The 16,199-nt window shown below is 56.1% G+C and overlaps 1 protein-coding gene across 8 annotated transcripts in view; it reads right to left on the reverse strand.

The window, feature by feature from the left end:
• INPP4A (inositol polyphosphate-4-phosphatase type I A) overlaps positions 1-16,199 on the reverse strand; it is a 117,655-nt gene that overhangs the window by 14,343 nt on the left and 87,113 nt on the right. For 3 of the 8 annotated variants that reach the window (XM_069583882.1, XM_069583879.1, XM_069583880.1), the window contains 10 exons: positions 14,625-14,808; positions 14,028-14,246; positions 13,188-13,437; positions 9,662-9,694; positions 5,494-5,666; positions 4,514-4,637; positions 3,504-3,630; positions 3,109-3,249; positions 1,133-1,230; positions 921-1,033 (listed from right to left, as the gene is read on the reverse strand). In XM_069583882.1, the coding sequence (XP_069439983.1) occupies positions 921-1,033; positions 1,133-1,230; positions 3,109-3,249; positions 3,504-3,630; positions 4,514-4,637; positions 5,494-5,666; positions 9,662-9,694; positions 13,188-13,437; positions 14,028-14,246; positions 14,625-14,808 (1,462 nt within the window). The remainder of the gene's footprint in view (positions 1-920; positions 1,034-1,132; positions 1,231-3,108; positions 3,250-3,503; positions 3,631-4,513; positions 4,638-5,493; positions 5,667-9,661; positions 9,695-13,187; positions 13,438-14,027; positions 14,247-14,624; positions 14,809-16,199) is intronic. The other 5 variants (XM_069583887.1, XM_069583883.1, XM_069583886.1 and 2 more) reach the window with 3 other exon arrangements.

Genomic DNA, 16,199 nt, shown 5'->3' on the forward strand with positions numbered 1-16,199 from the left:
TGACCTTAGTTTTCTGAATGTTGAGTTTTAAGCCAACTTTTTCACTCTCCTCTTTCACTTTCATCAAGAGGCTCTTTAGTTCTTCTTCACTTTCTGCCATAAGGGTGGTGTCATCTGCATATCTGAGGTCATTGATATTTCTCCTGGCAATCTTGATTCCAGCTTGTGCTTCTTCCAGCCTAGCATTTCTCATGATGTACTCTGCATATAAGTTAAATAAGCAGGGTGACAATATACAGCCTTGATGTACTTTTTTCCTGATTTGGAAACAGCCTGTTGTTCCATGTCCAGTTCTAACTGTTGCTTCTTGACCTGCACACAGATTTCTCATGAGGGGGTTAGGCCTAATAATGTTTCCGCTCTGTGTGTGAGAACCAGTGTGGACACACGTCCCCTTGTCAGGGGTGAGTGAATGACGAGCTCTGAAGCGGCCCTGGTACCCAGGGCTCAGACAGGGACTTGGAGCTCCACCAGAGCTCCTGAGAAGTTCCTGAGAAAATGTCTGACAAGTAAGGACTTCCCTTCAGGAGAAATGAGGAGATCAGAACGGCAGTGTCCCAGAAACACTGTTGAAAGAGATAACAGGTCCTGGCGGCCTCCCTTTGAACCTAATTAAAGCTGTAGTGAGCCATGAATTTGAGCACGTATGGACTGTGCAGGCTGTTGACGGGGACAACCTGCACGTAAGCCTGGTTACCACATGCCCGGGGAAAGACTCTGAGTCACGCTCATCAGCCCTCAGGCAGCCCCAACGTAAGCAGTTCACGGGCAACTCTCTATCTCCTGGGGCCTGGGCACACATCCAGGGATTCTCCCGTGTTCTTGGGGAGAAATCTGTCCTCACTCCTCACTGAGACTTTAATTTGTTGCTGCTATTTTATCATTATTACCGTGAACACCGCCCCCACCACAGCATGTACCTCGGCGGCTTGCCACAGAATGTCGACGTTCTTGTTCTTCCTGGCGTGCACATTCTGACCCAGGAACCGCAGAAGCTCTGGCAGGCAAGTCTGGCTCCGGGATCGAGGTAGACCTGGAAGAGGGAAGGGGTCGTGGAGCTGGGTGGCCCCAGGGGACAAAAGAGTGGGTGAAATCTGCTGTGAGTGAAAAGAAAAAAAAACAAAAAACTTACAGTCCTCAGGCAGAACTTCCTTAAACTGCTCGAAGTAGGAATTTAACCGCACCAAGCTCTCCACGTTGATAACTTCTTGTAAAGACGTGTCGCCGAACCTTTGGGTCACAAGGGGACACCATCAGTTTGCCAACGTGACTTGCTTCTAGTAGCAAGTGACCACATTTCAGGCAGCAGCGCCGATTCTCTCAATCCTTAAGTGTCTAAGTTTGAAGACACGTTCCTCCCCCTAAGCTTACGGTCATCTGCCCATGTTGGTGACAAGTCCAACGTGTTTTATCAGCAGGAGGCATAACCTGGGACAGGTATGCCTCAGAGGCAGCCAGGCCCTCGGGCAGCCCTGCCCCGCCCCCTGCTCCATGAGGTGCTCCCATCCCCGAGGCGCCCAGAGCAGGACAGCAGTGGGGCTGTGGCCGGGGAGTCACAACAGTCCTGTCCTTGAATCTGCCACTGAGGGACCATTCCCGACCGGCTGTTTCTGCCAGACAGTCCACCCTCTCCACGCAGGCACCAGGCCCGCAGGGAGTGGAGAGGAAAGCCACCCACGAGGGAGCCGTGGGTACGGTCAGACACGCAGCTCTGCAGCCCCAGGCCTGGACGCCCATCCCTCCAGTACTTCCTGCCCAGGGAGCTCCGTGCACATCAGCCTTGTCCCAGTCCCGGGTCATCTCATGGACCTGGGACAGGACACCTTCCCGCAGGTCCACCACAACCCGCCCACCAAGATGCCCATGATGGCCTTTCCTCCAGGCCCCGGGCCATGAGGGGGCCGTGCTGGTTTAGACCCTGCTCCCACCTCCCCCTGTGCATGCTACAGCCTCCCATCTGGGCTGGCCTCAACCCTTTGCAGAAACACCTCTTCTAGAAACCACTATTGCTTCAGGAACAGTAGCTGCAGACGCCTGCACGTTATCTCCTCTCTGCTGGGGGCCCCGACGGTATCCACTCTCCCTGAGGTGGGCGCCTCAGCACTGCCCACACCCGCCAGGCCTCTGCTTCCTGGGCCGGTGTGCCCTCTGCCCTCAGCAGACCCTCCTTCTGGCTCCAGAAAACCAGCCACTTGCCACCCACAGGGAGGCCTGGCTCTGGCGCCCACCCTGCTGTGGACCACATCTCAGCTCCCATTGGGCCCTCCCGTCTGCACTGTCCAGGCCTAACCCAGCCTCTGGCCCAGACTCTTCTGAGCAACCTCGTCACCTCGGACCTCATGTCTTTCCAGCACGTGGCCAGCGGGTAATCTCCTTCAAATGTGAACTGGCTCCTGTCCTGTCCCACTAAAAGGTGTCTGACAGTGGGGGTAGGCCCCTTTACCTGGGGGTCAGTGCACACTGACCACTGGGCTCAAGAAGCCCAAGAGGAATTACCGTCCTGGAGACCAGGTGTGCTTATCAGCTGGTACTTTATGACCGCTCTTAACGCTAAACCCCATCTATCACGGCATGTAATGATAGAACAGGAAAGGTGCTCACGTACCAGCAGGTCATCAGCAGCTACACATACACAACCTCCTCCCCTCCAACACAGATGCACACCTGCTTGCACACACGGGCACGCGCAACTCCTCCCTGCCAGGTGACCCTGAGGGGATTTTCACCGTACAGGGTTAGGACCGAGGCGTGGCTCTCCACCCCACCTGCCTTCGCTCAGGCTTCTTGGCCTGGGACTCCAGGTCTCTCCTCCACCTCCTCATATGAACAACTCCTACTTACTCTTCAAAACCCACTTCCAGGAAGCATCTGGGAGCACTCCCAGGAAGCCAGGAAGCACTCTCAGACCTCACAAGTGCCACTGCTCCCTGCTACCAGCCCACCTGTAGCAGTCGCAGACCACGTCAGGTTCGTCTTTGTGTCCCAGCACCACCAAAGATGGGCCCAGGGTGAACCTGAAGACGGGTGACAGGTCCACAGAGCCCTGAAGAGGACTGAGTACACGTGCTCTGCCAGCTCGAGTGCCCACGCCCGCACCCCGGCCCGCACCTCTCGGCCAGCGTCTGCTGTTCGTTGATGCCCACGTTGAAGAGCACAGGCTGCACCCGCAGCAGCATCCCGCTCTGGATCTCCCGGGGCAGCGCATCGAACAGGGGGCCTGGCAGCGGGATCCGCACGTTAAAGCCGTCCCTGCAACAGAGAGGAAGAGGGGCTGGGCCTGTGACCGGGAGGCGGGAGGTGGGTGAGCAAGGAGAGGAAGGGTGGGCCAAACTCGGCGACCTCCGAGTGGCTGGGCACCAACCGGCCCGGGGCTGTGAAATGGGTGTCGCGGGCTGTGAGCTGCTGAATGATACAGAAGAAAGCAAAAACGAAGAGCGTGTCACGTGTGATGAACACAAATGAAAGTACTGCACTGGCTCTGAGAATCAGAAAACTCTGCCTACCGATTTCCTGTGATGACGGGAAGCATGTCGGTGGACGCGTTAGAAGTGGCCTGAGTGACTTTGAAGGTCACGTTCCTCAAGTCCATGATCCCAAGGCTCATGTCCTCCAGCATGGCCAGTTCCTCCCCTGGGGGCCAGAAAGGGAGGGGCTGTCAGGCAGAGGGGCCCTGCGCTCAGGCCAGCCAAGGGGGGCAGGGCGCTGAGACGCGGAGCGCGGGGAGGGGAGCTGGAGGCGGCTTCCCGAGTGCCTTCCAGCTTCTCCGTGAGCACACCCCGCTACGCGAGTCGCAGGGCCACGTTACGAAGGGCAGCTGGCACGACTCCATATCCCTGGCCCTCTCCTGGTGAAGGAACCAGGGACAGGGACGCCCATGTGGGGAACTTCAAGAACAAAAGTCATCTCTTTGGATGTTTTAATCTTTCCACATTCTTTAGATTTTCTATCTAAAGGACTTCTTCAGGTATTTCTTCAGTCTTATAACTCCAAAGATAAACAGATACATTAATAAAAATTTTTACCTACTTTTATCACCTAAGAAGAAATAAACAGAAAATGAAGGTAAAGAGAAAAAAGCCCTTATAAGACAATTAGGAAATATCAGAATTTTTAAAGTGGTCCTATCTGTTGACCCACCAACTTTCCTTGCAGATGATTTAGCGGGTGCAAAAATGGGCCAAAAGTGCACAAAAACATGCAAAGATGTTTTAATAGGAACAATTCTGAAACAGCCCAAATGTTCCACAGGAAGCTATTGCTTTAAAAATTGTCATCTATCCTCAATTAGAAAAACCTTCAAGATGCGTAACAAAGGCAACAAGGAGGGGGGGGGTTGTGTGTGTGTGTGTGTGTGTGTCTGTGTGTACACACAACTACATAGGGCTGTTTTCAGTTCTCTTATACATTTGGGAGCTTTCTGGATACATTTTACTCAGCATGCATGATCCACGCTTTGGAAAGCCACTGAGGGGGCCAGGAGGGGCCCCACAGGAGGGCCCCCACCCCGGCTCACCATAGGTGCTAAGCAGGCTCTCGAACTGCGCCAGCAGCCCGATGGTGTAGAGCTGCCGCAGGAAGCCGTCGTCGTGAAGGCAGTTCCTCAGCTTGATGATGAAGCCGCAGATGAGCGCCGTCAGCTGTGGGGACAGACACGGCCTCGCCTCGCTCCTGGCCCGGCTGCGCCCTGCGCCCGCACTGCTCTGCCTGCAGCAGCCCCACGCCCTCAGGGCCTGGGGCCAGGAGTGTGGAGGCCACCGTGGACGAAGGCTGCAGGGAAGGCGCTCCAGGCTTGCTGCTTCTAGAGGTCAGTCTAGTTTTGATTCAGCTCCTGACGTGACCTTGGGGTTACTCCTGGGCCAGAACGTTCTGGAAGCCCTGACCAATTTCCCCAAGGTGCGGGAAAAGCCCTCTATGCCCACAGATCCAGTCCAGTGCTGAATGGAAACTGGGCTGCTCATGACAAGGAGCACAAGCAGAGAACAGGGCCCTCGAGAGTTTCCTGGGCAGGCGCTCCCGTCACACCCCGCCCTCGCAGGCACCCCAGGCCCTGAGCGGACAGGCACCGCACAAACCTGCCCAGCTGCTGCCACTGTTCCCGCTACTGACTACATCACGGGCACCTGTAAACTGGGGTGCTCACTTAAGCTCTGCCTCCCCTGCAGGGAAATCACCAGAACAGAGTGGTGCCTGAGCAGGTGTAACACCTGCTGTTTTAAAGACTGTGCGTCTTCTTTGCAGGGAGAAACAAAGGTGACCCCATGCCTGTGCAACCCCAGGCCCCTTGGGGCAGGTTCGGGGGAGCAGGGGTGGCAGCCCCTGAGCACCCACGTGCCTCCAGCTCCCCCTCCCCCACCCTCCATGCCCACATCCGGGCCGTGGGCCGCACTGGCAAAGCCACATGCAGGAGGGCACGGCCCTGCTGGCTTCCTCCAGGGCGCAAGAGAGCCAGGCTGGCAGGCCAGGCCCAGGTCTGGGCTCGCTCGTGGCACATACCGTCTGGCAGAAGACCACATCACGGCGGTACTGCAGGCTCAGGAAGCTGGCGATGGTGGGCGCACTGTCCTGCATGAGCAGGAAGACCATCGCCTTCTTGGCCTTGTCGCTCATCATGGCCACGCAGTCGGTAAGGGTCGTCAGCAGCGGGTACAGGGCCTCGCTCCACTCACCTGGCACAAGGGAAGGGTGCCTGAGAAGGTGGTGCGGGAGGCCCCAGCCCAGCCCTGCCACCCTGTCCACTCCGCCCCACTCCAGGAGGCCCACAGCTGGCCCCGTGCAGCCCGTCTCTGCCTTTGCAGCCTGAGGTGTCTCCAGGGGGCCTGCCCGCCCACTCTCCCGAACCGCGGGGGACTCTGCACCAAACACTCCTGACTGTCCCCTCCCAGAACGATGACAGAAAGGCTCCAAGAGCGCGTGGCGTCTGCTGAGGCCGGTCCCTCTCAGGGCACCACTGGTCGTCCCCCGGGAGACCTGTCACCTGGCTTCTCTTGACCCAGGCAGCGGGGCACAGAGCTCTGTGCCTCTGGAGCAAGGCCAGCCACCCACGCTGACCTGTGCTCAGTGGGCTCACGCCCTTGGCCCGTGTCTGGGGACAGAGCCTTCCCCAAGGCAGCCCATGCTTTCAGCCCCCAGTGTCCCTGCCCCCATCCTCATCTTCCCGTCATCTATTCCTAGTGTACTGGGTTTTTTTTTTTTTTTTGGAATATAAGGAAACTTTGACCCTGTAGCAAAACAATTTTTTAAAAATAGATGCTCAGGGGAAAATGAACAGAGTGAAAGGTATTTTTGGCCTTGGCTCTTTTCGTCTTTTCTGTTTAGAAGACATTTGGCAGGTAGAAGCCATGCTCGTATCAGTTATTTTTTTAACAGGCCACGAAGCCCAGAAATAGGTGCTGGCTCATTACCACTGGGGAAGCCCCCCCAGAATTCAGCATGCGGCCCAGGCAGGGCACCCTCCTGGGAAGGGGTGTGGGTCACTGGGGGCCTATGGCCGTCATCCTACTGGGGACAGGCCCCAGGCCTTGCGAGCAGGGCAGCTGCCAGGATGGTCAACTCTGTCTCAGATAAACAGAATCTAAACAAGAGAAAAGGGGGCCACAGCTCTGCCCTGTGTGTGCATCACACTCTGTTGAGAAATTTAGAGAAACGCCTAAAACCTGCAAAAGGACTTCCCTGTATGGTCAACACAGAAACTCAGAATCCGGAGATGAGCGGAGTGTGCATGCAAGGCACACCACGTGCATGAGGACTCACGTCTGTCACAGAAACAAGCGGCTTGAATTTGCCAAGTCTGCAGCAGGAAGGTCTCAGTAAGGAGACCACAGTGACGAGGAAGCCTGGATGGAGGAGCGGGAAGCGGGAGGCCCGGGCCCAGCTGCTGCCGAGCGGTGGTGGGTACGCCAGGGGCAGGCCCCCACCACTCAGCCACGGGGCCTTCGCAGCAAAATGGGATGGCTGCAGTAAACAACATCCACGTCTCTTCCTTCCTCTAAAATTCTCCAAGGCCGTGCTTTTGTTTCTTTGAATAACTCTGTTGAATCCATGTCAATTATACTCAACAACTACCAAAAATGGCCAATAGTCATTAAGTTTTAACAGTCAAGTCCTGTGGGGAGAGGCAGGCAGGCATTCAGACCATCCTTCACCTAAGAAGTAAATGCTCTGAGAGCAAATGCTGCCAACTTTGCTTGACTTTTCCACTTAATGTGAATATATATGTGTAATATGCAAATTTATGATCATTTTAACCTGAAAATGAGCAGAATATACAAGTGGTCTTATTTGACTGAACAAGCTGTCTGCATACAATTTTTTTACTTTGCCTTACTTCTGTTTAAACAAAATTCATATAAGAATGGCTTAGTTTTGCTACATTAGAGGGGAAAAAACAGTGGAAAAAACTGTAGTGTTGGAAGAATGGTTTAAACAAAATAGAAAGCACTCAGAATTTGTCAAAGAGAAGAGGCGTAGCCCTGAACGGGAGACGAGCCTGATGTCGCCCACAGAAGGGCTCGGCGTGTCTGGGTGGCTCCAGGGTTCACATAGTGTCGGCCAGCCCTTAGTGAGTACCTGTGAGACCTCACTTTTTAACTGCTTTCTCATCTAATCCACAAAGAGGGGGTGACTAATACAGGTAAGGAAACAGCCTCACAGAGGCTGTCTTTTCCCAGACACACAAAAAGAACTGCCATCTGTATATATGTCTGACTACGTAAGTGAGCAGTGGCTGGGGACAAGACATTGTGGGTCAACATGAAGACAGAGCAAAATTTAAAACTTCCAAACAAAATGAACTTCAGGGGCAATAATGAGATTTCCTCTGGAACCTGATTAAGTACATGACTCTGGGACGTTAGTGCTGGTGAAGGGGTTTACTCGGCTTCCTTCATTGAGAAAGCCTGGCCATGAAAAAAAACAGCAGTGACGAAGCAGCATCCTTTGTGGGACAAGCTCCTGTCTCCCTGCTCACCCGCGACACCCACTGAGGGCAGCCCAGGATCACGCGGCTTCAGACAGCTGTGCTTTCGCCTGTGCTCACTAACAGAGGCAGGAAGGGAGGCAGCAGGGAGAGGGGAGGATGTGCGTGTTCTAACTCGGGCTCAGCACAGCTCTGTGAGGAGAGCTGAGGGAGCTCTTGGCAGGGGACCATCTGCGTTCACCTGACGTCAACTGTGGACGGGCCACCTGAGTGTCAGGGAAGTGGCGGAGCTGACAGGAGACGAGGAGAGCGTACAAGCCAGGCTGTTCGCTGCCTGGGAAGCACAGGACCGCCCGTCAGCTCCGCAAAGTGCAGGACGCGCAGAGCTGAGGAGAGCCCGAGCTGCTCCAGGACCACCACCACCTCCCCTGGTCTTAATTTCTGGGGACCGTCACTGCCACAGAGCCTGGGGAGACAGCGCAGCGTGAAGGCACCAACCTGCCGTGCAGGTAAGCTCAGCGGGGCTGCGATTCTGGGCACTGGCTGGGGAGGGGGCGCTGAGCTAACTGCCCAAGCAGCTGCCAGGCCTCAGAGAGCCCAGGGGACTGGTGCTGGAGAGGCTCATGGCCAAACTAAACTTGGGGCAGGGCAGGGGGAGAGAAACTGAGGGGCCGAGAGCAGACTGGTGGGTCCGTTACAAGGTGCCCGGTCAGATCACCCAGTGAGGAGCTAACAGCACCCAGGGCTCTGGGGGAACCGCCGTGAGCAGAGCTGAGTGCCCGGTGCCCTGGGAGTGAGAGGATGCTCAGAGCGCACGGGAACACGGGGGTGAAGCCCACAGTCCTGGCTGGCTGCACTCGAGGTAAGCACCGCGTGTCTTGCCACATGTACACGTGCAGTCGGGGGCATGTGATCCTCAGACTGACGGGCAGCTGGCTTTTGTCAGGGAAGCAAAACAAACGCCGCATCTGGGGCTGTCATGCTCACTCTGGGAAAACCACAAGCCACACTCAGGAAACTCAGTATGAACTAGAGCAGGGGTCGGCACGTCTTCTCTGTAAAACACTGGACAGTCCACGTTTTAGGCTCTGAAGGCCCCGGGGGCCTCTGTGGCCACTGCTGGACTCTGGAATTGCCCCGGGCAGCCACGGAACTGTGTGAACGAGCAGGCGTGACTCCCTTCAGGAGAGCGGCGTCCAGGTGAACGGGGTCCCTCAGAGCTGAGGCTGCCGACCCCTGAACTAGAGTCACGAGCACCGACTCCTCCATGCAGATGGAGCAGAAAGGACTGCATCTCCAGCACGAACTCCACCTGAGCCCAGCAGGGTCTGCCGGGGAGTCTGAGGCCACAGCCAGACTCGGAAGAGAGGATGCCGCGAGACTGCGAGGCACAGCACCCGGGCAGCTACGCCGCATCTGCCTCCCGACCTTCACGGGATGCTTGCGGGGTCGGTGGGATCACAGGAAGCGTCGTTCATAAACACGAACTTGTCTTAATCAGGCCCCCGACTTCAGGACCCCCAGAGCACTGAGACACGAGCCGTCCGAACGGCCGCAGGATGCCCCAGTGCCCAGGCTGCCTGGCCCCTCAGCATACCTAAGAGCAGCTGCTACATCAGTCACAGGGAAGAAACCCCTCAAGCATTTTCCCAACTCTGAGAGCACACGGTAATCTGACAGTGGAGCTACACACACGACCTGGATATTAAGAAGAGGCCTGCGGAGCCTTGAACGGAAGCCACGTACCTGGGCTGGACTCTTCAGGAGGGGGGCTGCAATCTGCACAGAAATGGAGGTGACATGGATGATTAAGGCATGCACACAGTTCAAACACCAACAACTCAACGCTTAGAGCAACTGCGGCAGCAGCTGGCAGTAAGCTGGCTAAACTGAGCGGAGAAGAGGCCAGGGGCCTGCCCGCCTCTTCCTGAGGGGTCCCGCGGAGGTGGTGGGGCCGCTGGGAGCGCACCGCCCAATACACCGGCGTCAGCATTCATGTTGCTGACACTTCAACATGAGACGCTCTTCAGGAAGAGCAGGTTTACGTGTCACAATGCGATAACGCCCCCACGTCCATCGCATGGCACGTGCCGGAGCCCAAGGCTCACGACGTCTGGAAGCAGGCGCGTAGTGAGAGAGACTGACCAGTAAGTGTCCGGTTCAGAGCCCACCGCCCTAATGGGCCGTGGAGCCTGGGCTAGAGGTCAACTGCTGAGATCCAAAAGGTTGGAGTCTGGTCAGGAAACCCATACACCAAACACATCCACGCCAATCTTTGCCACATAAGCCGAATACAAAACCTTTATGACTGAGGGAGGGCTACAACTGGAAAGCCCCCTTGGGTCCCTTAAAGATACCAAGTTTAACTTGATTTCACCCTCACTGAGTAGCATCAGGAAGTACTCACTTCAATTTCACTTTTCCTTTAAAAACCCCATCCCAGGGTGGGGTTCCCCTGGGGCCAGGGCTCAGCAGGACCCAGCTTTAGGAGCCAGCAGGACTCCTAAAATTTTCCTGGTTAACTGTGTGTGCCACTTATTAAGAAACAAGTTTGAGAAGGGATTGTTTGGGGGTAAAAGCTTATTTTACATCTGAACTTTTGGTTTCCAGGAATGTTTTCAGATCCTGAAATAGGCAGTTTCAGATCCCCAAGAACAGACGGAGGCAGCTGGATGGACACTTGACACCCTGGGCTTTGCCAGAGGGCGGTGGCCAGGGTCTCCCCTCTAACTGTCTCTGGCCATGACTTCCTGAACTGGCCAGAGGGACAGAAAACAGAGCAATGTTAAAGACCTGTGTGTGGTGAAGACTTCAGTGTCATCTCCAGAGCTCACACCCCTGAGACCATCTGCTTTCTAAGGAGGGAAGCCACCATGGGGTGTGTGGCACAGAACGTCTGTCTGGTTAAAACCTGAAGTGCCTGGGAAGAATACCGACTCCTGCCTCCCCAGAACCTCTGAGATCCCGAATCTCCATGAGGAGAAGGGTCTAGAGGCCTGCTTTCATGATCCGCACGGATCCCAAGTGGCTGGGCTGGGACTACGCCTGAGAAAAGGTTGGGGGCTAAACCTGCTGGGTAAATTCATCTTTAGTAACAGGGAGAGGGAAGGATCTCCTCTGGTGGCCTTAGGGCACTGAGTCCCTTGAGATTTGCTGACCATAGTGGACGGCTCCACACACATGCAGCACGTAGTCTCAAGGGCACACGACCTGGGGTGTGACCCGTGGACCTCGGGTTAACAGAAAGCAGGTCCGCGGTTGGAATAACTCTCTGGGGACGAGGAGAGCAGGAATGTGTGTGCACGGAATGTTGTGGAAGTCAGCAGATCCTGGCAGGTTGGCGGGGAGGGGTGAAGATGGGTCACTTGGGGAGAGACAACCAGGAGAAGGAGGTCCATGGAGCCTCTGTGGCTCCTGTCGGTGGGGACTGGTCAGTGGGTCCTGCTGAGCCCTGGCCCCAGGGGAACCCCACCCACCAGGCAAGGTTGAGGCAGGGCAACTTCCTGATGAAAGATGAAAACCAAGGACCCAGCACGGGGTGGGGAACTGGAATGAAAAGGGATAATAAAGTCTTTCCAAGAAGCAGAAGTTGTTGTTCACAGGTAATAAATACACTGGTGTGAACCCAACCTGCTCGTTAGGCCGAAAGGACCACCCTGGGAACCTGGAAGGGCATCAGGAAGCATGGCAGAGCCCAGCTCTGGCCCCTGAGGACAAGAGGCGGAGTGAGACAAACGTCTCAGTCTGGTTCCCCTGATCCACCGCAGCACACGGGGGTCTGAATGGCTTCCCGGCTATGCTTAGGATCACGGGCGGGAACTTTGGAGGCACATGGTTTCATATGTTTCTCTGAATGCTGATCAGCAGAGTCAGACTCTCAGACACTTCCTACTCCTGCGAGCAGAACAGAGCTGATCTGTCAGGCACACACAGGCACCAGCCACACCCTAGATATCATAAATAAATGCTCATTTAAATCACTTCAAAACTGCACTTAAATATGTCTGTACGTTTGAACATTACGAGATGTGCCTAGAAAGAGAACATTTAATAAATTATGAGCATAACAATATACCTGATTAAACAAACTACTTCCTGCATTTTTTTAAAACTCCAATCAATAACTTTTTTTTATCTCCAGAAAAATGTTTAAATTGCAAGCAAGACAATATTAAAGAGAGATGAGCAATGAACTTCCAGAAGATTGTTAAAAGCAACACAATTTACGGTAAAAAATGAGAACACGAACGACGACAAGACAGCTCCATGAACTAAACACAGGTCTAGGGAACTGAAAGTCAAACCCTCGCAGATGGAGAGTGGAGGATGCAGACACTGTGGAGACACACGCTCGCGAGAGGAGCGGCCTGGGGACAGACTGCAGGAGGGCTGGAGTGCAGAGGGCATCTGACTCACTAAGCCACTCCGACAGGAGCCTGCCTGTCGTGAAGGAACGCTGCCCAGCGTGGAAACAAGTCCTGCTGCCGGAGGCCCGTCAGCACCTCGCCTCCCACTGTGTGACGCTCCCAAAGGGGAGCAAGGAGGCAGCGGCGGCCAGTCTCAGCTGCCTGGCCCACGGCCCTACCAGCTCTTAGGAAAGGCCGGAGCTGTAGGGACCAAGCACCTCCGTGTTCAGAAAGCACGGCACCCCCAGCTTTAGGAGCCAGCAGGACGGAGTGCCTGGTTAGGCTCCATCTCCACAGATGGCGGGCTCTCTATGCAGCAGGCTGCTCCAGGCCACTGTCCTGCCATCCACGGAGAGACCCACCTGGAGGTGGCGCTGAACAGATAAACCCCGCCGGGCCCCAGGCGTGGCAGAGGGGCCCACCCTGAGTTACCAGCACGGGCCAGGGCAGCAGGCTGCGGCTATAAAAGGGCTCCCAGCCCACGACCACCAGCCTCTACAGACAAGCACTGGGCCTGCCACCAGCTAGCTCTTCCCTGCACGCTGCGCCTGTTCCTTCATCCCTGATGCAACAGGCAATCTCATCAGAAAGGGGTCTACCATTCCGCTTCCTTCAGGTTCCCAGGTGGGTGGACAAACCACAAATGCTTAGGAGCCCGACCCTCCAGATGCAGCAGGGGACCCAGGAGGGCTGAGGGCCAACAAGCCGTGAAGACGCGGAGAGCCCCCCCCACCCCTCGCCTGCTGCTCCGGGCACTGCGACACTCCCCTCTGCTGAGAGGCCTCCCTGCAGTCTGCATGGGGTCATGGAGTTAGAGACACACGGACAGACGGACAGTATGCATGGGACCTGGGCTGCATACGCACGTGTGGGTGTGGTCGGGTGAGGGCAGCATGCAGCGGAGGGGCATGGCGAGGAGGGGGCATCGCAGAGGGCGTCCTCCGGTCGGATCCAGTAGGCCTGGCTGCCCCGGTTACCTTTGCGGCTGGAGCTGCTGCCGGCGCCCGGGAGGCCGTCTTCGCAGCCCTCGCCCTGCAGGCGCTCGCGCTGAAGCAGTTTGTCCACCCGCTGGATGATGCACTCCAGGCTCTTGTCCACATTCAGCCACACCTTCTCCTTCCAGAGCAAGGGCACGGGGTCAGTGCCTCGGGTGGGGCAGAACACAAGCCAGACGCCCCCGACTCGGATCCCCACCTGGGCCCCACGCTCCCCAAAGCCCCCAACTTAGAAACAGCGAGAAAATTCACAGCTCCAAAGGCAAACCAATGTCCTGTTTTGTGGAGAGTCTGCCAGTCACTATCCCAGAGGCCAGGGCAGGCAGAAGGGACGGTCTCGTCCCCTCCTCCGTCCACCGCAGACCTCACACGACCATCACAGGAGACTGAGGCCCCCTGGGGGGAGCTGCTGATCACTTGGGTTTGGGAGGGGGTGTCTCCAGAAACACAGACAGGATTCAGGACACTGAGGTGGGCCTGGAGGAGCCAGTGCCTCTGAAGAGCAGACCCAACAAGCGACAGGGCTGGCTTTGTGATGTGTCGCTACGAGAGGGACAGACCTGCTCTTGGGGTCCCCCTTCGGGAGAGCATGAACTGATGTCAGAGCACAGCTCCCAAGTCCTCAGTCCCTCAGTCCCAGGAAGATGCAGCCTGGCAGGGCCGATGGCCCGCTCAGCATGGGGCGTGGGGGTGTGGGGAGTGCAGACTCACCCACTCCCCCTCGTGCCAGTCCACCTGCAGAGAAGACCGGCTGTTCCTGCCTGACCACCGAGCCATGAGGGTGTCCTGGTCATTCCGCAGCATCACCTGCTCCTCCTCGGTCGAGGTGGGCGAGGCCTTGGAGGCGATGTAGTCAGGCCGGGCAGCATTCAGCCCATGGATGGAGGTGGCCAGCAGCTTGCAGTCACACACGGTGACCAGCTGCCGGGTCTGCAGGGACACACGCACACCCAGCCTCTCAGCACCCAGACCGTGCTGAGCAGGCCACTACCAAGGAGGTGGAGGAGCCGCCCCAGCTCCAACAAGCCCCCGGCACTCACTGCAAAGTCAAGAGCATGAGGCCGTCCCCGAGGATCCTGAGCCCTGGGCTCCGTCACTACCTTGGCCCCCCTCCAGCTCTATGACCACAGGCCAGTCCCAGACCTCCACTCCAGGCCGTGTGGGGAACACGCCTGAAGGCAGACAGGCCTTCAAGGTCATCCCAGCATCACCACTTGTGTGGACAGCTCTCAGCACACGTGAGGTGTCCAGGGGTTTTCAGAAACCCAAGGGACCCACCCCCCCCTGCAGCAGGGGAGTCCCTCCTACCTTGTCTGCCAAGATGGCAAGTGTTCTTTCCAGGCCAGTGGCAGACCTGTCCTTGGCCGCCCTTGAGAGCCGCTCGGCGTAGTAACTCACTTGGGTTTTGAGGGTATTGATCTGGGCAATGATCTCCTTAGCTCTGATGATGTCCTGTGGTATGTAGATGATGGACTGGCAGCTGGATGATGTGCTAGGAAGGATTGGAACATATTCAAAAGGGTTCTCCCAAGTTGACAAGGCTGGAGACACCCTCCCAAGCCCAGCCCACACCCAACACAAGGTGAAGCATCCTGTTCCTCAGGGGTGTCTTCCTAGGCTACTCTAGTTGTTGACAGGCAAGAGTAAATCTCAGGAGATCCACCCTGTCTATATGGTATAGGCTTGAAATGTTAAAATACAGTTAAGTCTTTTATCTATATTCCCACATATCTGTATTTCTACTGTGTTTATACACATGTGTACAGATACTGAGCCCGGTAGTCATCTGAACATCCACCATCTTTCACCTAAGAACCTCTGCTGTCAGTTTCTAAGTGTTACCTAAGTGGAGACTTGGGGTCTGCTGATACTGGAGGGGGTCACATCACAGTACAAGCAGACTTCAGTGGGGGCTGGACTTTGCCAAAAGATTCCTGGTTTCTCATTTGGCCAACAAGGACTTCAAACTTCCTATACATAGACCCACACCCTCCTTTGTGTGTTTACCTCAGGAAGTCCCCAGAAAACTGGGCTTCTGTCCTTTCTCTCCTGCTCTGGGACTCCCTTGCTTAAAAAATCTTGTCCTGAGGGATGGAGGGGCACGGAGGATACGCCGGACCGGAGGCAGGGCACACAGTGACTTAGGAAACCGGTCCTCCCTATCTCTGCCGCCAAGCGACATGTGTGTGCCTCTTGGGATGCAACGTCAGAGCCACAGCTCAGCCACTGCCTGGCACAAACACCAGCCTCTGGGGAACCAACTCCAGCTTGGGACCTTCTAGATGGGGACATAAACTGAATGTCTCTTGGCTAAAATGCCAAATCAACCCTATATTACAAACTTATTTTTCAGACCACCTGAGGAAGCGAGGGAAGCAGGGGGAAACATACAAGGCAACCGTCTTTCACGGAATGAAGGGCCTTGACTGACCCTCAAAGAACTCTGGGGGAGGAGAGAGAAGGTGGAGGACCACACCCTCCTTCACTGCCCCAGGAGAAGAGGGTCACGTGATCAGGGATGAGCCCTTTCCTTACTGGGCTCTTTCCAGGCTAACCGGAAGCCGGGTCACCAAGAAACGGCCCTGCCCTGCCCCCGACAGACTACAGGGTCAGCATGCACACATGAAAACCACAGCACCCCGGAACAAACAACACCCAGACGTCACAGTGAGAAGCGATGGAGGCGTCAGAAGCCCACGCAGCAGGCCGCAGCCAGGCCCGCACAGCATGAGGTGCGCACGCTGCTCTCCCAGCTGCAATCACTCTGCCCAATGAATAGCTGCCACTCAACGGAGTCAAGTCTCAGGATGGGAGTTTCCAAATCTCTTCTTCCCAGGCCCCAGTCTTGAGAGAACACTCGTGACGTGAGGTGCACCTTCGTGT

The sequence above is a fragment of the Ovis canadensis genome, chromosome 3, assembly GCF_042477335.2.
Source record: "Ovis canadensis isolate MfBH-ARS-UI-01 breed Bighorn chromosome 3, ARS-UI_OviCan_v2, whole genome shotgun sequence".
NCBI classification, from domain to species: domain Eukaryota; kingdom Metazoa; phylum Chordata; class Mammalia; order Artiodactyla; family Bovidae; genus Ovis; species Ovis canadensis.